The following is a 23,252-nucleotide window of genomic DNA, read 5'->3' as shown; positions in this document are numbered from 1 at the left end:
AATGGAGCTAAAGGCATCTAAATGGGATCTAGAAGTATTGGGCAACATCTATTAAGCCTGATTGTGGAAGCCAGCTTTAGCCCCATAACTGTTCCATTTTTTCAAGGCCCAATCAGTTTGTGGTCTTCTTGCTGAAACTAACAACTAATGCTGTTTATCAGTGTTATCACTGATGTATTCATGTGTATATGGACTTAAAACTTCTATAAATTAATTTCTTACAGGCTATAAAACAAACATCATGAGGAGATGTATTTTATTGCTATGGACCACATCAAAAATGGCAATCTAATGCTACCATGTCACTAATTCTCAAGTGTTTCAACATTTCACCTCATCTCCAACTGTCTCTTATCCTTTATTTTTTAATACATCATACTTTTGCATAAAGAAAGATGATTTTGTCTTTGTATTTTACAAGGATAACAGAATGGATGAATGGACTGCATAGTATTCTTTTTTTTTTTTTTTTTTTTTTTTTTTAACTGATTGCACTGTGGGACCCAAATCTCATGTACAGCCATTTTATAGACATCTCAGAGAAGACACCAGGGTGGGTGGGAGGAAAGCAGCAGTGAGGCAACATAACACAATGACTGTGTGGAAGCACTTCTGCCAACTGGCATACAAACCTTCCAATCAGCAGAAACAAAGTGCATTACAGAAGTGAACGAAAAGGAATTTACTAACCAGGTCCCAAAAGGAAAGGAACACACTGGATAGGTGCTTTGATCTCTGGACTCTGCCAAAATTTCAGAGCAAGTGGGCTGCCAGCAGGTATTGGGAAAAATATTTTGGGGAGGTTTTTTTGTTTTTTTCTTTTACCAACTCATTATCACAGTTCATCAACCTCACATAGGATAGCGGTAACAGTCTAAGCTTGAGAAGACATGGTATTTTATTAACCTGCTAAAAAGGCCAAATCCTAAGCATCTGGTGTTTTGGGCAGACCGAAAACTTTGCCAGCCCATAAAGCTCGTCAAGACCTTACTAGTTAAAGAGTACAAGGGGAAACACAAACAATTTCCTGGCTCTGTACAGGCTGACTCACTGGGATGACTTCCCATGACAGTGTTTTGCACAGGCAGAAATTTAGAGAAGAGGGATTTAAGGAGCCTGAAGAAAAGGGAATTACAGCACTGTATGAAGAGTAGCTGTCAAGGTGTTAGCAGCAGTGGGGAGGGCTGCAGGAGGGTACCTCTGTGAAAGAGTTTGTGGCTGTCCAGTTCTGGACACTGCCACATCCAGCTCACTCCAATGGCCCTACAGCCAGGCATGGCTGAGTCCAGCAGCCAAAATGGCAGCACCTCTGCTGAGATGTACTCAAGAAAGAGCAAAGAACACAGGCATAGGGAAAGTAAAGAAAACAAGTACAAAACAGCAGTGCGACCACCACAGTCGCTGAAGGATGGGGGGGGAGCTGCTCCAGGCACCAAGGCAGATTCCACAGCAGCCTATGGAGAACACCATGGTGAAGCAGGCTCCATCCACCTGTAGTCCTTGGAGAAATACACTGTAGCAGATGTCCCTGCTGCAGCCATTGAAGGACACACCAGAGCAGGTAGATATTTGATGAGAGAACCTCTGTCCATGAAGATTCTGTGATGAACCATGCTTTTCCTGAAGGACTGCAGCCCATGGAGAGGAAACACACACTGAAGCTAGGGAAAAGAGTGAGGAGCAAGAAGTGACACAGAACTGATATGGACTAACCACAGCTCCCAGCACCACCTCCCCTGTGCCTCAGGGCAGGGGTTGAAGAGCTGAGAGTGAAATGAACTTGAACCTGACAATTTAAAGGAAAGGTGATGAGTGTGGTGTGCCTTTAATTTTTTGTGTGTCTTCATTTTTTTTTCCACTACCCAAATCTGTTTTAATTAATAGATTAATTTTCCCCAAGACAACCCTTCTGCCTGTGATGGTAAGCAGTAAGCAATCTCTCTGCCTTTATCTTGACCTGAAAGCTTTCTCACCCCATGGGGAGAGAAAGCTTGCATGGCTGGGAGGGTGTCTGGTTGCTAGCCAAGAGTAAGCCACCACTGACACTCAAACTGGGACACAGTACTCATGGAAGGCTGAAGATTTTAGCAGAGATAGCATTAAACAATTTCTTCCACTGATTGGACTAACTTGACTAACAAGTCATTAACTACATATGTTAAAGAATCTAATTGGATAAAATTAACAGATCTAATGTTCTTTACTGTGTTTTAAGCAAACATGATATTGATAGGAAGAAGTACAGAATAAGCTAATAATGACATAATCAAAAAGCAGTCTGTATACTTACACCAAAAAACAAACAAACGAACAAACAAACAAACAAAAAAACACTTCTCACCATTGTTTTTTGAGAAGAAAGCTTCCAGAAATCATTTATTTTTCACACATAAAAAGGACTGGAATTGGGTATTAAAACAAGACACTTTTTTTTTTCTCTTGATGACAACTTTGAGAAAATCTGTGTTTGAACTTCAAGCAGATGAAATTTCTTCTAAGAACTCTTCCAGTAAAAATTCACTGCTTGCCATTTTGCTTTCTTAGTGTTATTTTTTTAAGGGAATTTGTCAAGTTACAGGCACAAGTTCTCTCAGTAGCCAGTGTTTAAATCTGTGTTCTATTTTGCTCAGCTTTTCAGTTTAAGGCAATTTAAGAGATTCTAGTGAAAAAAAAAAGGCATGTTTTCCACACCAAAATTTTCAAAAAATCAGCTAGTACCTTTTGGTCATCTTTAACATTATGAGAATAAAATTTTACCAGAACAAAATCCTCTTGAGGGCCCTTGTTTGCCCCAGTGGTTTTTGTTTGTTTATTGTTTTTGTTTTGTTTTGTAAATTTGGAAAAGCATTCACTTCCCACTTTGACATTTTTCTTCAATACTTAGATATAAAACAAAAAAGCTTCTCTGATTTTAATGGTATCATGAGAATTCTTGTGCAAATAATCCAGCTCCATGTGTCAGATGAAGATAGCTACCATGTCAAGACTGGGGTTAAGGCAAAAATTAAGCTTCTAAAGAATATCTTACAGGTTAAAAAGGATATGGAACTAGTTGCTAGAATTACTCTCTCTCTCTTATGATAGAAAATGCTCAGACTCTTTAATGTCTCTGCTTCACAAATATCATGATGATTTAAAAAAACAAAACAAAACAAAACAAGTCTTTTCAGAAGGCAGCTCTGGAACAGTCTTAGAACAATCATTATAAGCATCAGAGCCTTTAGCAGGCACAAGCAAACCCAAGAATTTGTTGACAAAGCCAAATGTATGATACCAGATTTTCCATTCAGTCACAGGGGGGCAGTAAATATTGTAAATGATTCCTCATCTAGAGCTGTATTAAAACCCTGCACAGAAACCCTTATGCCCCGATTCTTTCTGCTTTGTTGGGTGTAAGTTACACACAAGTTTACCCAAAGGCAGATGAACTGCACCTACACTGCTGCATTCTGGAATTCTTGCAGTGGCTACAGTACAGGAAAGAATGAGGTTGCCTTAATGGATATCGGTGTATACCCTCTAGACTAAGTAAGATTTCTGAGGATGTCTGTAAAATCCCTCTGAGCTCTACAGACAAAAATTTAGTATTATGCATTGATAACACAGATCCTGCAGGTGATGCAGTGGAATTTTGTGGATATTTGCTCATGAATACATCAATGTAGAAATACCACATTGTTTAGTGTCAAGCTCCCATAAACATATTTGCAGCTAATAGAAATACTTTTTCAGCTCCAGATGATTCAGAACTTTATCCCTTTTCTTTTGATACCTTTTTGGAAAACAATTCAATTCACAGAATTTCCATAGGGAAAAAAGAAAGGCTTGTTGTTCCTCTACTAGTATTTCATCTACTTGATCAAGTTCTCATAGAACAACAATGTAAACTTCATAGTCTACACATAAGCCATGCTCATTAATGTTAGATAATTAGATACTATTATGATGTCAGGGGTCTACATTTCAGATATTTCCCAAACAAAGATCAATATTTTCCCTTTGTTCTTCAAGAAGAAATAATATGTCAAATTATAAATGATTTACAATCAATTCTCTTATTTCCTGCTGCAAAGCTCATCCTGACATTTCTAATTCTTATGTTTTCTTCATTCTTTAGGTTGACAAACCAGAAAGGATAAATTACTCTGCTATTCAGTAATGAGCTATTTCGGCCTAACTGTGTGCAATTCTAACAAGCATCAAGAAATAAAAAAGCATATGTGGTAACTAAAATTCTCAAAGAAAAATGACAGTTTCTTTACTCATTCACTGCATCACTAAAAACATTACTAAGTATGTGAACTTCCTATAACCTTACCCCAAACATTTCAATGCCTGTGCATATGCAGCTCTGCTTTCAAAATCCAGAATAATAAATAATATCCAGAATAATAAATTCTCAAGGCCAACAACACGACATGTACATGTCAGTGTAAAAACACAGCACTTTCTGCATTACATAGATTTTCCAAACTTAAAAGAATATGGGGACAAAAAGGAAAAAATTACCTTTCAGCATGGTTTGCTGCAGCTAAAACACAAAAGCAGTTTAGGTACTGTCACTTTTTGTGAACATTAAAGGAAAGAAAAGCTAGAAAATGGTATCTGAAAATTAAATTAACAGCAGTTTTGGTGGACACAGAAACTAAAATAAGGAATAGATTCCCATGTTGCTGGGAATTCAAGATGTGATAAGGGAAATGAACACTCCAAGGTAATAAAAACTCTTTTTTTTTTTTTTTTTTCTCTGTGTTGATCTGGACTGAAAACAGTTATAAAACAATCAGCCACTAGAGCTACAGTTAGAAACAGCTCTGTCTACCAAATAATTACATATTCAGCTTTGTTGAACCTTCAAAGAATACTACACCAGAGTAAAATAAGTCCAAGAGAAAACTTTAGATTATAATTCAATTTAAAAAGGTTTTAGAAGAAATTATTTCTAATGTTTTTGGTTAATACGCACCATCTTTTTCTTATTTTATCATCTTATTTGTATCAAAGTTTAAGGTAGCATGCACAGCACCAAATGTCTTATGAGCATCATGAATTTGATGAACTCCACCTGACTCAGTAGAGATAAATCAGCAGCAATTCTGAATTATTTGAAGGATCAATATTCTTCACTTAGTTAAACAGAAATAGTACTCAGTGATGGAAAGAAGGGAAGTGAATTACGTAATGATAATAACTACATAATAAGTTATATATTAAAAATAAGTCCATATACTATGTAATTGTAATTTATCTTGCTAAAACTGAATACTTTTTCAAGGTAAGAAAAGTTGAAGGTGAAAACTTATATGCCATTGAAACAAAGTTGTTTTTCAACTTCTACCCTCCTGCTTCCCTGAGAACAAGCAGTTTTAAATGCTTTATGTGACTGTAAATAAAATACAGACAGAACATTTCAAATTCTTACCTTATTAAGAGTGGCTTCCACAGATTTCATGTGACTAATGATCAATTCTTTATGTCTATTGTAAGAGCAAAAAACAGAGTAATTAATAAAACTGAAGCTCTACTGATGTACAAATTACTACTATGTTTGTCTTTCTCCTTTTTTATTTCCAGTGCAAACATTACAAAAATAGTTCATGGACAATATGCAGCGTATTTCCATATGAAAGTTTAAAAGTTTGCTTACAATAGATACATCTAATATTTAAGGGCATTTCAGGATCAAGGTATATTTATACCAATGAGATATATACACCAAAGGTGTATATATCAAGGTGTATTTATATCAATTAATAATCCCTGTATTCCTGGAGAGGAAATCTGTAATCCTGGGTAAGAAAAGGCACGTTGAATGGACTCTAGGCTCTAGTGGATTGAGATTACATTCTTATACTGGAGTGGAGAATACTTACAGACTATGTTTTTCATGAAGTCTTCTTTGTACACAGAGAAAACTGTCTTCTATAAACCTGAACATTCCCTTATGTGTTCCAATGGACTTTTCAAACAGAAGTCCAGTCAAGGATCCTATTTTTATGAAACTGAAGTTCAGAGAATGCAATACTACTCATGCCCTTTTGTAGACCAGGGCTTCATTAAGGCAGACAGCTTTGAACAGTTATGCTGCTATAAATAACTTTGGTCTCATCTTCCATTTACAGAAATATAATTACAGTTGCACAACATTAAGGGGAGTGGGCCACAGTGACCATCAAAACACAACAGGAAATCAAATGTAATTTATGCCAAGCAAGTGATACTTGAGTATTCCAGGGCAGTCTGTTACCTTGCCAGCTATGTGAACATTTTGTTCTAGCTTTCAGAGTTCCTAAAGCTGAATTACAAAACATGGTGGTGTTCTGCCTAGAAGAACCACCACTTCCTCATTTTCTTGATTCATACTATTCTAACAGCCAAAAAATAAAGGTGGATAGAAAAATATGATTGGCTATCACACTCTTACTAAAGCTGTCATGTAGATTTTTGTCTTTTCAGGATCTTCAGGTTCTTCTTTCAATTGGATTGCCAGGGACACGCTTTTCCTACTCCGTTTGCCTCACTTATGTAGCAACTGCTTTTTGTCTGTGTAAAATCAGTTCTAGAGAGCCAGTCCAAAAGCATTAATTTTTAAGTTAGTTAATGATATGGAATTCAGATTTTTCCTTGAATATTCTCAGGTGTTGATCATAAAAGATCTTTAGATGGAATTTTGGACCTAGATTGACAGGTGATCCACAGGTAACAAAAAGCCCTGTGACTGTGGTTGACATATCTTGCTTTTTGGGAGTAGTTAAATAACATCTTTAAATAAAGTTCTGATCATATTTGTTTACAGCACCTAGAAAAAAAGTTTTCAAAATGGAGACAGAGGGATTTGACCACCTCTTTTCAGTGGTTTGCAGGGACAGGACAAAGAGTAATGGCCACAAGATGGAGCACAGGAAGTTCCACACCAACATGCGAAAGAACTTCTTGATGGTGAGGGTGACCGAGCACTGGGACAGGCCGCCCAGGGAGGTTGTGGAGTCTCCTGCTCTGGAGATATTCAAGGCCGATCTGGATGCCTACCTGGGCAGCCTGCTCTAAGGAACCTGCTTTGCCAGGGGTGTTGGACCCAATGATCTTTCGAAGTCCCTTCCAACCCCTACAGTTCTGTGATTATGTGAATCTATTTTTTTTTTCTTTTTCAACTGCTATATACAGCAATAAAACAGTTTTAAAATTGGTTTTATTAAAAACAAACAAACAAACAAAAAAAACTTACTGAACTTAATAAATATATGTGTCATAGGGAATGCTCTTTAATAAAGTACACAAAATAGGTTGAGGCCAGGTGAAAAGGGGCAACCCTTCACGAACAAATCCTTCTTCGGGTCACACCTCCTTTAATACATTCACACTAAATAACATTTTTAATTTTCATTATGTTGTTAAACATTTCACTGAAAACTATTATAATCATGATTTTACTTGTGCATAAAGCACTTAAAGCTTCTAAGCTCTTGTTTTTCAGAAGTCAAACATATCTCAGGTATAATGGAAATTTTAAATGCTTAGATGTTATCTTCTTATATGTCTTTATGGTTCTAGGAGGTTAGAAATAATCTTGTAAAAGTCAAATGAATACCAAAATCCTGAAATGAGGTGAAACTGCCCCGCTCCACCCTTCTGACGTGCCACGCCCTGTTTGCCCATCCTGGCCGCCACACTCCCTAGGGGCAGCTTTTGAACGGCCGGGGAGGAGGTGCTGCTGGCTCTGCCTACAGCTTGTCAGCCTCCCTCTTGAAGGCTGCCGGGCCGAGCCCTAGTGGCTCCCTCGGTTCCGTCAAGTGGCCTTGATGCTGAAAAAAAGCCCTGCCTGTCCCCATCCCCCGCTCCACTGCAGAACACGTCTGCCCCAGAGCCAATCACCTCAGCAAGGGCTCTGCCAAAGAGATGTTGTCAAATCAGTAACATAATTGCCAAACAAAAATGCCTGTGCTATTTCAGGACCCAGAATTTGGAGTACTTTTGTGGGCTAACTACAGAAAACATACATCTAGTATGTTGAACTAACAGTTTTCTTCTTAGAAGACTATCATTGAATTTCAAAGGGAGACAGATGCACTTTTGTTTTCAAGCATTACATTAGCTAGGGCTAAAACCCTGTGCATGAAAGTAAGAATTGATCTTTTGTCTGTTTTAAGTGATCTCCCCAAGGTCCCAGCGCTCACTTTGCTGCCATGCAGAGGGCACTCTCTGCATCATGGACGCTCTCTTTCAGTTGACGCTTCTCCTGCTCCAGCTGGGTAAGAAGTCTATTGAGCTGACGCAGAGATTGATCTTTTCTTCTCAGCTCCATCTTTGCCTCGAAGAGTCTCTGCAAGCAGACAGAAAGCAGAGTTACTTGTCAGCCCAAATAATTAACTTCAATTTATGCCATAGGCTATTAAACAAAGCGGAAAACAGACTGACTGTGTGAAGTAGATTTGGACCATTACATACTACCGTTTTAGAAATTCTCCAGCAGAAACATTACTAACTCACAACACCCCAATTTTTAATACATTGCCTGTGTACAATTATGTTTTATACAATAAAGTGATGTGTTGATCGAACAGGTACATATACTATGCTACAGGTACCATATTTACAAATAACACAGTGGAAAGAATCCAGAGTACAGCATTAAAGGGAACAAAATATTCTCAAGCCTTAATTTAAAAGAAGCATTAAGAAAAAACATTCACAATGAAAGGAAAGAAACAAAGCTGTATTTATTTAAATATTATGCATGAATCAGACAATTCAAGATAAAAAAAAATACTAATGTTCTCTGTTAGTGCACAAAGTACAACATTGCTGCAATACTTCTTAAATCACTACTTTACAGTGCTTTCGATGTGCTAACAAGAGTTTTCCAATATGCAAAATATTTTTATTTTTTATTTTGCTCCCTGGGTTAGAATTAACACAACGTGCTTTAAATCAATTCAGATTAATCCAACAGATGACAAATAGCACACCAAACTAATTAATACAGAACCTGGCTAGTTACTACTTCTTTCAGCTGAGATAAATCAATAGTTTTTGAGACTGCAGTATTAATAATGTGATTTAATTTTGCTAAATGTTACATTTCACTTACAGTATTTAATTATTATTTTTTTTTGAAAAAAATACAATAGGCAGCTCTAAACATTCTTTTAAAAATGCAAATTTCCTGATAGATTCTAAAGCAATATAAAAAGATAAAGAAGGCTGAAAAGCTGCCTTTGCACCCTGTGTTCTTACACCATGTATTCAAAATTTAGGAATCTGTTTCTGCTTAAGTTTTAAGAATATTTTGCATAATATTACTCAGTAGATACAAAAGACTGATAAAAATTTGTAGGGCACTGAAAACGTCACTAATCCTCATAGAATCATAGCATATCACGAGTTGGAAGGGACCCAAAAGGACCCAAGTCTAACTCCTGGCTCCACACAGGTCTACACAAAAGTTTAGACCATGTGGCTAAGTGCACAGTCCAATTGCTTCTTAAATTCAGACAGGCTTGGTGCAATGTCCCTGGGGAGCCTGTTCCAGTGTGCAACCACCCTCTTGGTGAAGAACCTCTTCCTGATGTCCAGCCTAAACTTCCCCTGCCTCAGCTTAACACCATTCCCGCAGGTCCTATCACTGGTGTTTACAGAGAATAGGTCACCTGCCTCTCCACTCCCCCTCGTGAGGAAGCTGTAGACTGCGATGAGGTCCCCCCTCAGCATCCTCTTTTTCAGGCTGAACAGGCCCAGTGCCCTCAGCTGTTCCTCATGCGTCTTCCCCTCTAGGCCCTTCACCACCTTTGTTGCCCTCCTCTGGACACTCTCCAACAGTTTAATGTCCTTCTTGTACTGTGGTGCCCAGAACTGCACACAGTACTCGAGGTGAGGCCACACCAGTGCAGAGTAGAGCGGGACAATCACTTCCTTCAACCGACTAGCAGTGCTGTGCTTGATGCACACCAAGATACGGTTGACCCTCCTGGCTGCCAGGGCACACTGCTAGCTCATATTCAATTTGCTGTCAACCACAACCCCAAGATCCCTCTCTGTGGGGCTGCTCTCCAGGATCTTTCAAGGTCCCTTCCAATCCCTACAGTTCTGTGATTCTGTGATCTCATTGCCCAGTCTGTACGTATACCCAGGGCTGCCCTGTCCCAGATGCGGGATCCGGCACATGCTTTTGTTAAACTTCATGCAGCTGGTGATCGCCCAGTAAGGCCTTTCCACCCTCATCAGGGCCCACAACTTCTCCAAGGTTGCTGTCGTCAGCAAGTATGTTCAAAACACCTTCTAGTCCTACATCCTAATCATTTATAAACACATTGAAGAGGACTGGCTCTAAAATGGAGCCTTGAGGGACCCCACTAGTGACCATCTGCCAGCTTCATGTGGCCCCATTTACCACAACCCTTTGAGCCCTGCCCATCAGCCAATTGCTCACCCATCACATGCTGCTTTTATGAAGTTGTATGCTGGACATTTTGTCCAGTAGGATCCAATGAGAAACTGTGTCAAAAGGCTTGCTGTAGTCCAAAAAGATCACGTCAGCTCATTTCCCTTGGTTGACTAGATGGGTGATGTTATCGTAAAAGGAGATCAAATTTGTTAGGCAGGACCTACTCCTCATGAACCCATGTTGGCTGGGACCAATGACTGCATTGCCTCCCAGGTGTACTGCAATAACTTCAAGAATCATCTTCTCCATAATTTTACGAGGCACTGACATGAGACTGATAGGCCCGTAAATGCTATTGAAAAGAAGGGTCGGTTGGGAGTTTATCATTCCCACCGTCATGGTCCTCCAGCTCAGGGCACCCAAGGTCCCAAAGGCCCATCATCAGTGTTGAATATGGAGGCAAAGAAGGCATTAAATGTCTCTGTCCTATGTCCTTTTCTGTGAGGTGACCTTCCCCATCAAGTAACAGACCTATGTTTTCTTGGGTTCTCCTTTTTCTGTTCACAAATCTAAAAAAAACTTTTTTATTGTCTCCCAATACTGATGGATGCCAATGCCTTCAAAAGCAGTTTCTCAGGGGACCTTGCTGACTAGTTCCCTGAGCAGCCTGAAGTCTGCTTTTCCCATATCCAGGCCTGAAGTTTTGGTGGCAGTTTTCCTTCTGTCACCATAAATTCTAAACTCAACCACTTTATGGTCACTATGACTGAGATGGCCGCCACTTGCCATGTCTCCCACAAGACCCTCTCAGTTCTCCAGCAACAGATCTAGCAGGGCACCTTTCCTAATTGGCTCCCTTAGTACCTGCACCAAGAAGTTTTCATCGAGGTGCTTTATGAGCCTCCTGGACCTGCTCATGTCAGCCATGTGGCATCATCACCAGTTGATGTCTGGCAAGCTGAAATCCCCCATAAGGACAAGGGCAGTTGATCTCGAGGCATCTCTTAGTTCTGCAAAGAATAATTCATTGGCATTGTCGTCCTGGACAGGTGGTCTGTAATAGACTCCCACAATGACATCCCCTTTATTTGTTCATCCCTTAATCCTTACCCAGAGGCTCTCAGCTTTGCCATTGCCAACTTGAAGTTCCAGGCAGTCCGGCTCATGCTTCACATACATCGCCACCTCGCCTACCCTGCCTGTTCCTCCTGAAGAGCCTGTAACCATCTATTGCAGCGCACCAGCCACAAGACTCATCCCACCAGGTTTCGCTTATGCCAATGATGTTGTAGCTGTGGGACTGGGCCAAGACTTCTAGCTCATCCATTTTATTCCTCATACAGCGTGCATTTGTGTAGAAGCACTTCAAATGCGTCTCCCTACACGTAGCACCTTGTGGAGCTGACCAAAGGACCTCACAGGCATACAGTCCCTCTGATTCTAGCACACCATCCCTTAGCTCATCACCAGCATGCCTGGTTTTATCCACTTCTCCCTTCAACTCTAGCTTAAAGCCCTATCTATCAGCTCTGCCAACTCCTGAGCAAAAATCCTTACCCCTCTCTGAGAGAGGTGCATCCCATCTGGTGCCAGCAGGCCCAGTGTCACTTAGACCTTCCCTGTGATCAAAGAACCCGATCAAAGTTCTGCCGGTTGCACCAGTCCCGAAGCCGCATGTTAATGTGGTGAGCCCACTTGTCAGCATCGGTCCCCCCTATTGGAAGGACAGAGGCAAACACAACCTGTACCCCTGACCCTTTAAGTAGTTACCCCAAAGCCCTAAAGTTCATTTTGATCGCTCCCAGACTTCTCATTTCTACCTCTTCATTACCTGCCTGAAAGACCAGTAGTGGGCAGTAGTTGTTGGGCCATACCAGGCACTTGACTTTCTTAGCAAAGTCTCTCTCACCTGAGCTCCAGGGGGCAACAGATTTCCCTGTGGGTTGGGTCTGGTCAGAATATTGGGCCTTCTGTCCGTTTCAGAAGGGAGTCCCCCATGACAGTAACCCTTCTTTCTCTTTTGACAGAAGATGTAGCAATGCGGGGGTAGGTTGCCTTGCCTTAGGCACCATCTCCAACTGGGACGGGCTTTCATCTTCATTGTTGTTCTGACTGTTGTGTTCTAGACCCTCATACCTGTTATGTAAGGGTAGATGGGAAAGCGAGGTGGGCAGATAGGGCTCGCCTACCACCCCAAACAGGAACCTGCCTCCATTCCCCTCCTTGGCCTAGGTCTCCTCCTGCTGCCTCGTGGGATGAGGGAACTTTTGTCTTCTGCGTAGCAAGAGACACTTGTGCTGCGGCAGGCTCATGACTCTGTCTCAGAGAGGGTAGAGTACACCTCCACCAGTCAATTTCCCTCTCTGACTTCCTGATGCTCCTGAGCCTGCTCACCTCCTCCCGAAGCTCCGCCACCAGGCTGAGCAGCTCTTCAACCTGGGCACACCTCCCACAGGCATACCCCTCGCTGCTGCTGTCAGATATTGCCAGAAGACTCGGGACACACCCTGCAGCCCAAGATCTGGACGGCAGTGAGTTTCCCCGAGCCCTCCATCTGAGTAGCCACATTGGTGACTGTGGCTGGAGAGGCTGCAAGAGATGCGGAGGCCATGGTTTTCTGCCTGGTTGATGCCATGGCCAGGTTCCTCGCAAGCAGGTTACAAGCACGGAAGGGAAACACTGCTGCAAAAGAGCAGCCCTCCCTGCTCACCCTGCCTGCACAAACTGCACCACCACACCCTGTTTGCCCATCCTGGTCGCCACACTTCCTAGGGGCAGCTTTTGAAGGGCTGGGGAGGGGGTGCTGCCAGCTCCACCTATGCCTCGTCAGCCTCCCTCTTGAGGGCGGCTGGACCCTGGGCCCTGGTGGCTCCCTCGGCTCCCTCGAGTGGCCTCGATGCTGAAAAAAAACCCCGCCTGTCCCAATCCCCCACTCCACTACAGAACGCATCTGTCCCGGAGCCGATTGCCTCGGCAAGTCAATCCAAAAAAGCTCCAAACCTAGCTAAGAGTCAAAAGCACTTCAAAAAAAGTTAGACAATATTTCTATAAAATAAAGAGGTACAGCACCAAGCAGTATAATCCTGTGAAACAAACTGAAATCTATGGATTGCCTATTTAAAAATAAAAAATAAAAAAATCTCAAGACAATAAAAGCAATCAGGTATTTTAACAGCATACTTTAAAGTACAGTACTACTACCAGAACTCTCTGTTTGGCAATTTACAAAATCCAGGTTGAGGTTAATCACTACTGTAAAAATCAATTGTAAATCTACTGTATATCAATAATTTAGACTGAATATGATATTTTTACCTGGAAAAGAAAGATAAATAAAATCAAAACACAGATTTCCTCATTCCACATGCCCAAAACCAGAAACATTGCTTTCAGAAATTACTCTGATGCCACCAGCAACTATCAAAATCTTGTCTGTACAGCTTAATTTATGGATAATAGGAATTTCAGAAAAATTATGTCCAAATTACTAGAAATGTATTGGCAGGGATAAAAGGAGCCGTCTATCATTTAAGAACAAAGAACATTGCCTTCTTCCATTTATCGTGCTTACTGTTTGTTTATATTAGGCTAAGTCGGTATTGAGGAAACACAGCTAAGAAAGCAGAGTGATGTTCCTCCCATGCATATTCTCATCTTTTGACAAAGAAAATGTATTGAGCACCTGTGGTGCAACGCTCTGGATACCGTAATTTTCCCAACCTACTTGAAAAAAGTGTTTTACAGATGCAATCACAGGACTGAGCTCTGGCCTACGAAGAAGATTAATCCTCCTAATTTTGATGTAAGCAGCTGGAGTCTTGCTCCAAGATACTAGTGGTCTAAGTGACCAGAGAAACACAGGCTAATATGAACACCCTGGTAAAAAGGGATGCATATTTATTTAACTTTTATTAGATAGCTATCCTCCTACAAAGACTAAAGAGTAGGCTGTTCCACTATACAGCTTTCATCATTGACCACAGATGGTGAAGAGACTCAGTAAGTGTCAAAAGCTTGTTTGAGCTTCTAATTGATAATGCTTATCAATTGCAAGCACACGCCTATTAATAACAGGCCTATTAATAACAGGCCTAAGCAATAACAGGGATGAAAGCATGAAGCCCAACTCTTGGAGAAGTATGGTCAGCAATCCATAGTAGCTAACAACAAAGCAATACAGAAATGGTTACATCAAAAATCTTAATGTTTTATCATTTTGACAACTTTCACCATTCTCTGGAGAAATCTCCAAAGGATTCAGACTTTTCCAATCAATCACATTGCAATACCTATGCAAACTGTAAACAAAACAGCTCCCTAAAAACAATTTCAGCATTCATTTGAAGATCCTTGCTACTTTGGGTTAAAGTCAAGCCTTGAAAATTGCTCAAATACAGTATGGAATGTTCTACAGTAATGCCTGCTACGCCTCTCTTTTTTTTTCTTTTCTTTCTGCAGATTGATCTAATTAAAACCCTTGATAAACTTTATGGACTCTAATATTTCCAGCTGAGTGACTGAAACCAAGAGGGTGTGCCTCAAGGCAGCAAGGCAACAATGATAAGCAGCAGGTTAGCCACTAATTTCTCAGCCAGGGTAGATTGTGAAAGTGTGATGTTCTGATATCCAAGAAAGTGTTCAGGAGAGAATAGGATAAATCAAGTTTAATAACTCTGCTCCTAATTGTTCCCTCAATGCTCCACTCTAATTACTTGGAGAACTCTCCTGACTGTCACCTGATATTAAGTTGTTGGAGGCTGAGTGTGGAGCAGTGAGATAATCAATAAACATTTAGTGGGGAGAAGAATGAAGATCCCGTTAAGCAGTGGGAACCGGCAGCACCCAAAGCCCTTCTGCTCATGAGAAAACCTATGGGAGAGCCATAGTGATTGCAAAGCAATAATCCAAAGCACTGTTTTTAGGCCTTGAGGCCTTTAGGCAACAGTACATTTGAGAAAAAAAGGTTAACACGGTCACCCTAATTACAGCCCATTTTCACATACTTCATATATAAGCGAAGACAAGCCAATTAGGTAGAAAGGAAGATAAGGGAAGTTTTATTTGTATACTAATTAAACCCCTGATGAAATTAAAGGAAAAACATACAGCTCTGTAATTGTGTCTGAGAAAGGTCACTTCAGGTTCAGTTATCAGAAAAGCACAGCCTTGAGATATTTCACTTAATCCACAATATAGCCCTTATTTTGCTCCCCAGGTCTTACTATTTACAAAAATAAGAAAATTTCAAAACCTGATAGTGCATTTATCTTGAAATGTTTCCTGTGGACAATTACAATTGTTAGAAAGTTAAGGCTGAATGTGATAACAGGGATGGAGGTTTTAAAAACCTACTATGTCTGCACATAGTTTTGTGAAGATGCTGAGCTTTCACTTTCAAGCATAAGTGATTCTGAAACAACTTAGAAGCCAAACTCCAATTTATAGACATTTCATAAAATGACAGTTATTCATATAATTCAGATGTTTAGGCATTCAGGTACTCCTTCAGACTTCACTGCATTTCCTCTACAGTCCACCAAAATCCCATAGTTGGTTGAGTTTTCATCAGCATCCATAAAGAGAGTTCCCTCTAGACATATTTTAGATTTGGACTTCTTTTTCTCCATAAACAGAGTGAAAAAACACTTGTTGGTGAGAACAGCATGTAACTGATAGCACTGAAGAAAAATCTAATTGGGTGTACAAAGGATGAGTTCAAACTTCTAAAATAATTTTAACAATTTTTGTTTTTTCGTTAAAACCAGTTACAAAAAGAAACAAAAGCTCAGCATGGTCATTCTTTACCACTCTATTCAACAGAACAGAGGGACAATCATTCTAGATGAATGATGACAGTCATACAGTTTAAATTCATGCAAAGCATGTGCAACACATTTATACTGAGAGCATGTTTTCCAAGATCAGCAAAGCCAGATCAAACTGCTTACTAAATTCGATATAAACTACACAGAAACAAGAACACAGCACTACAAAATACTGAAGTATCTGTGTTATAAACAGATCCGTGAAATTAAAGATTTTGTCTTCAGGATGAAATTTGGTATGTGCATTTTCAATCTAGATACAAAATACTATTTTTAAAGAACTGTACATTGAATACCCCTTGTAAAGGTGTTTTAGGTAAATACCAAATAACTGTCCACAGAAAAAGAATAGAAAGTTCAGACAGAATCCATTAATCCACCAGCTAAAATATACAAGTACTTCTCCATTGTCTCATTTTTTGTAAAACATAGGTCATACAAAGCATACATGACAACTGTCTTTTTTTAGCTCTCTTTTCTATATTACATCATCCAATCTGCCTAAATGATGAAGTTAAAACTTGACTTTTCAGTTGGTGAGTGAGAAATAATAGGCTGATAAAAGCACATCCAAAAAAAAAAAAATGCAAACACACCCTCACTGGTTAGGAAGGCAGAAGAGTGTTTGAAAATGAAAGAGCAAAACTGAACATTTAAATACTTTCTTTCACACAGTTTGCTTTTGAACTTGGTGTATAAAACATTTAACAATGTGCATCATGACTACATATGAATTATGACTCTTATGGAGTCCAAAATGCTTGTTTAAATGGCTGTTCACTAAATGAAACTAAGAGGGAGTAAAAGAATCCTCTTGCCAAGGAATAACAGCTACTGCGCATACCCTTCTGTCACAATGTACAGAAACTACAGATCTGATTGGAAAACTGACTGCTTTATCAAGCTCTACATAGGTATACTTTTTCTGTGGTGTTTTTTGTTTTATTTTCTTTCTTTTTTCATCTAGGATATTGTGTGTGTGTGTGTGTGTGTGTTCTTGCTTGCTTTTTGTTTTGTCTTGTGTTTGTGTTTTTTTTTTTTTAAAGATTAGCAGTGACAATCAATGTAGAAACTGACAATGTCTGGGCTGGACAAGCAAACAGTGAGGCAGGTCAAAAACTGAATTGCTGGGCTCAGCGGGTGGTGATCACTGGAATGAACAGCCAGGAATTAACAGTGTACCCCAGCAATCATTATCGAGTCTGGTCACATTTAACATCTTCATTAATGATCTGGATGATAGGGCAGAGTGCACCTTCAGCAAGTGTGTTGATGACAAAAGACTGGGAGGAGTAGCTGATATGCCAGAGGTTCACTGCTATCCCGAGGGACCTCAACATGCTGGAGAAATAGTCAGACTGACAGAAAGATGTAGCTGAACGAGGAGAAGTGCAAATTTCTGTTCCTCGTGAGGAACAACCCCAGCCACTAAAGTATGCTGGGGGGCCCCCAGCTGGAAAGCAGCTTGGCCGAGAAGTGCCTGGGGGTCCTGGTGGACACCAAGCTGAATATGCATCAGAACCATGTCCCTGTGACACAGAAGGATGCATGCAGCATCATATTGAAGGAGGTGATCTTTCCCCTCTTCTCAGCACTGATGAGGCCACATCTGGAGCTCTGAACTCCCTGGTGCAACAGAGATGCAGCTACTGGAGGGAGCCAGTGAAGGGCCACAATGACCAAGAAAGGACTGGAGTTTCTCTCCTATGTGGAAATGCTGAGAGAGCATGGACTCTTCAGCTTGGAGTAGAGACGCTTTTAATGCTACAAAGAGGTAAGAGAAGAAGTAGTAGTATCTTGCAAAAGCTTCCCAAGAGTTCGGGGTAAATAGCTGCTCAGGATAACAGGCAGAAAAAAAGTTGGAAGCCTACAAAAGTTTCTAGCCAAGAGAAGGTCCAATTATTAGTGAGCAGCATTGGATCAATATGCTGGCCTTTAAGAGAAAGTTTAAACTAGTCTAATTTGGTTATGTTCAGTTATCAGTTCAGAAGCTATCAGCATTCAGCTGATCAGTTACCAGTTATCAGCATTCAGAAGGCATGCATTACTGACTTAAACTAAATTTTTTTAAGTGGCTTTCTTCCAATGATTTATTTTGCTTTTTATATTCAAGTAAAACTAACATTCACTATTGTTATTAGTATAACGCACTGCTCTTCATGAATGTCTTATTTTCTTTATTAGTATATCTTATTATTCTTTATCAGATAAGAAGACACCTTTAGAAATAACTGTATATGTTTTTTCACCCTAAAAGCAAACATTATCATGTAGTTATTACTTTAGGAAAATAACATCAGTTTCAAGAACAAAAATGAGAACTATGTTTATATGTTTATGTTTCAATGGCCACAAGCATTGAAACCTCCATTATTCCCTTGGTTTCTAGCCATACGAGAGCACCACGGGGAATTTTGGTTGCAAATAGACAGTCTGTTAAGGTGTCTAGTGGGGCTCCCTGAAAAAGTTGACATCTAATCTGCTTTTTGATCATTCTTGTAAATTCAATGCTGTCAGCAAATGCAATCTTCAGGATAGCCTCTGAGCGCCCCTCAAAAGATAGTCTACAGATAACCTAGAGAAATCTTGGATCTTTCAAAGGTCTAAACACAAACCATACAAATGTAGCAACAGTTAATAGTAAATACACATATTTAATGTCAACTGTATTCTCAGTGTGCATATCTGCAATGACAATCAAATTACAATAATTCCAACTACACAGTTGAATTTCCACAGTTTGTTTGTTTTAAATTCTTCATTATCAAGAACAAATCAAAACAAAATATTTGGATGAAAAATCTTAGGGAAAGAAGTTCCGTGGCAAAGAAAAATAATCATAGCAGAGATTTCTCATCAATACATGAAAAAGAACATCTAAGGCATACATTTAGAAATGTAACAACAAACAAGATGGATTTAGACTTCTCAACTGGAAACCAAACTTTGCAATATCAACATACTATATCTGGATTCACAGTGTGTTTCAGAGTGGCTGCAGTAGGGTCTTAAAACAGTTTGAAATGAACTCCATGTGGCTGTTGTGCTCTTGCAAAACAGAACTAACCTGAGGCTGACCACCCATGACATGTTTTCACATGCCCTTTAAACTCCTCTAGAAAAAGAAACATGACCGTATTCAAAAAGACATTTGAATGAGATGTATCTGCTTTACAGAAAAAGCAGCGATTTATTTATATTTTTTTTAACCTCTTTGCTGCCGGACCTTCAGTCTTAAAACAGCAGTCTTTTCACATGCTGGCATTCTGAGAAATGACATATATGACAACTGTTCTCTTAAGTATGTGGTGTAGCACAGAAGCAGTTAAACATACCTTACAGATCACAGTTTATCTAACAAAGTACTAAATGGCTTGTCTTTGGAAGTGCCTCATATAACGAGATAACAGAAGGTAAGTGGAGCTACTAAGCAAAACATTAACACTAATCAGCAAAATAATTTTAACAGATAACCAACAAAGCACTGGTTAATTAAGGAATACTTTCAGGCATGTCTTCACATTTCTGATACGGTATTGGGTACAATTGTCTGTGATTGCTCTGTGTAAGAAAATCCCATAAAATTAGAACACAAACTATACAACTATACAACATGACTAAAGCTTTACCAAATCACTATCATAAAGTCAAGTAGTCATGTAAAGAAAACTAGAAGTAAATGATTGTGCACATGGCTCAAAAAGCACTTGTAATACACAGTTACTTTAAAAGATCTAGAACCTAAACATTAAGAAAAATCTCAATTAAAAAAAAAAAAAATACATTGCGGATGGCCACTCAATTGATGGGAAAATGTATACATTTTCACCTTGCAAGAGATTTTTCTTAGACAAATTATCAGAAGTTGTAAGCACTCACATTCTGAAAGTGAATATCCCTTCCTATATGTATCTAGACAGTCCATTTGTTAACTGAAGCACCACGCAGACATCCAAGCAAGTTTAGGTACCAAAAGCACTTTACCTGCATTAGTTCAGGATAGATTACAGTACCTCAAAGATGTAAAGATAAGTTAATTTTTTTTTTTTTTTTTGCTACTATGCAGACTTATTTCTCAAGAGAATGTAGTTTCTGATCAACTAGAAAGGGATGCATTTTTCAATTGCATTAACTCAAAATGTTTAGAACAGAATGACTGAAAATGTTTTTTGAAGTCAATGAGCTGTGGATGTTTTAAAGTTACTATGAACTTAAAAAAGCTTATTAATTTAAACACTGCAGCTATTCCTGAATAATTTCACATCATGACACTTATTCCAGAATAGACATACTATTCACATCTCTCTTGGTTCCAAAGTAAGTGAAACTAAACAAAACTTTTGAAGTTTTTATGTGATGTAATGGCAAAATACAAAATGGCCACACATAGAATCGCAGAATGGTTTACACTGGAAGGCACTAAGGTAGATTCTCCTGGGCTGTTAGTACTAACAAGTAGTAACAAGTAACACATCAGTGTTAAGATGTTTGTAGTCCTAAAGCCTAAGGACAGCATGTTAGCTAGGTACATCAATGCATTTGAGCAGAAATGTAAGTTGAAAAGCCATTTCAAATGATGGATGCCCTTGTGAATACTAAGATGAACTGGGCAAGTCAGACATATCCTAATTCAATCGAAGATAATAATGAAACCCTACTTCTAAACAACATTTTGGAAAATGTTAATAAGCATAACAAATTTATGCACGTGACAATCTAGAAATTTATATTGTCTTGTGAGCTAAGTGAATTATGTTAGTATTAGTAGAAGGCTGCAGAGAAGAAGAATACCACCATAACAAAACATAATCAAAGACAATTTTAGAAAAGCTTAGGCTTAATCATTCTGAGATTTAATTGGATTGAAAAAAGAAAAAAGAAAAAAGAAAAAAGAAAAAAGAAAAAAGAAAAAAGAAAAAAGAAAAAAGAAAAAAAAAAGAAAAAAAAACAGAAAAAAAGAAAAAAAAAAGAAAAAAGAAAACAATGGTGAGATGGTGACTACAAACATTTGAATTCATATGCTAGGTGGTACAACTATAAGATCATTCATTTCTTTTTCATCTCTGATGTGCTACCTCCTCTCCTGCCACTGATTGCATTGCACTTTTTTTTCTTTTTTTTTTTTAAATTTCAGAAACCCGAATCACTACAAATGATGAAGGTGGGTTTCTTTGTTGTTAAAAAAAAAAAAAAAAAAAAAAAAAAGGACAGATGTTTCTTCATTGTCTTTAGAAAAAGTGAATTCCTCTGCTACCATAAAAGCTAACCCTTTGCAGTTGCAGGCTAGACAGCCCTGCAGCAGCAGCAACAGCTTTTCCATGCTCTGGCAGTGTCATGCTGTCAAATTAGTTACTTACATGCCACAGAAAAGACAATTCTATTTTTTGCTATTGTTACATTTTTTACTCTGACAAAGCCCCTGCCTTAGAGTTCTTACAGTGCAAGGCTATAAAAAAGATGGTAGATACTTGATACTATGAAAGAGGGCTTCTCAAAATTTTCTCATGTTCCTGTATAGAAGTAAGGTAACAAACTTTACACGTGCAATTGTCATACTGCTAACACCACTTTCTGCTATATACAAGCATCTGCAATACTTTTGCTTAATTGTGCTTCTTATTATCTAACTGTGCACCTTTATAAACAGTGTACAATATAAGGTATACATGATCCTTACCCTTTGTTATGGTTTACAAGTGTTACTGTATGGCACTGTACATATACAGAAATACTTAGTTGGATATAGAAGCACTGAATAACCTGGCACTGCCAAGTCTACCACTAGACAAGGCCTCTAAGCTCCACATCTACACGTTTCTTGAAGACCTCCAGAGATGGTGACTCAACTATTTCCCTGGGCAGCCTGTTATAATATCACACAACCCCTTCAGTGAAGAAACTTTCTTCATCATATCCATGATGACACAACATACTCCACTGACTTGAGCTTCACCGTAGGTAAACTGATTCCAAACCATCTGTCTCTGACTATGTCATATTGGTCTTAATAAATCTTCTTTTATCAGTAAGATTTCTAAGTCCAGGAACAGAGTATTGCAAGTTCTAAAAAAAAAAAAAAAAAAATTCTTCCATTGCATCTGCACCACTGAATTTGTTTGGAATATTTTTAAGCCATAACAGCTATTTAAGATAATTCAGGAGCAGGGAGAAAAAGATCATCAATGACAAAGGAATATTACCTACAGTTTAAATAATCACAATTTCATTCCCATTGTTTATTTAAAAAGGCATACACAGTGTGAAGTCAGTAGGAATGTGGACACAGACTAAAAAGGCATCAGGGACCCAGTAAGTGACACAGCACTCTGTTTCAGAACTAAATTGAAGAAACAAATGTTATGGGATACTAGGGCTACTAGTATCTACTAGGATACTGGATACTAGGGATACCAGTCTTAACTTCAGACATTGGTTCAACAGAGAGAACCCTAAAAATCTTGATTATAGTTTCAAGGTATCACCTAAACAGAACTTAATGTTTGATTCTGAGAAAGAAATTACACTTACCCTGAGTCCAATAGACTCGTTGTCCCTGCTGGGTCACTTAACTTTTCCTCCTGGAAGAGGCTGCTACACAACTCACCCGACAGTGGTGTGTTAGAGTGGGCCATCACATCAGGTACTTATGGACAACACCAAGAACACCAATTTACACTGGCTAAAGTTTTGATATTGCTTCAGCAAAAGTTTTTCTTTTTCTTTAACTAAAAGAATTGGTCAAATCCATTATTTTATTTTTTTTAACAGGAAACATTAAAGTAGGCTTAGGCAGATTTATCAGTTTTTATACAGCTTACATTCAAAGACTGTGTTCCCTTTCAGTAGAAGAGTTCTAACCACACTGCACACATTTGTATTCAGATAGATGTGTGTTTCTGCAGACAGTCCCAAATGCTGTTTAGTGATTGTATGCATACTTAATTTTAATATCATGCCACCCACACTCTACTGCATGAAGCATCTGCAGGGGGAAAACACACATACATGACACACGCACATACAAACTTTATCCCTTTTACTCTTTA

At 39.0% G+C, this 23,252-nt stretch overlaps 1 protein-coding gene across 14 annotated transcripts in view; it reads right to left on the bottom strand.

Annotated features, from left to right (window-relative positions):
- CCDC171 (coiled-coil domain containing 171) overlaps window positions 1-23,252 on the bottom strand; it is a 177,926-nt gene that overhangs the window by 56,821 nt on the left and 97,853 nt on the right. For 13 of the 14 annotated variants that reach the window (XR_005261634.2, XR_005261635.2, XR_005261633.2 and 10 more), the window contains 2 exons: window positions 8,175-8,320; window positions 5,423-5,477 (listed from right to left, as the gene is read on the bottom strand). Coding sequence is in view for 7 of the 14 variants with exons in the window: in XM_072030879.1 (XP_071886980.1) it covers window positions 5,423-5,477; window positions 8,175-8,320 (201 nt within the window). In the remaining 7 variants the exon portion in view is untranslated. Of the gene's footprint in view, window positions 1-453; window positions 1,662-5,422; window positions 5,478-8,174; window positions 8,321-23,252 lie in introns of those variants that run through there. The other variant, XM_038170425.2, reaches the window with a different exon arrangement.

Source organism: Anas platyrhynchos, chromosome Z, assembly GCF_047663525.1.
Source record: "Anas platyrhynchos isolate ZD024472 breed Pekin duck chromosome Z, IASCAAS_PekinDuck_T2T, whole genome shotgun sequence".
Lineage (NCBI taxonomy): Eukaryota > Metazoa > Chordata > Aves > Anseriformes > Anatidae > Anas > Anas platyrhynchos.
The sequence above is the reverse complement of the archived record's forward strand: the minus strand, read 5'-3'. Positions and strand labels throughout refer to the sequence as shown.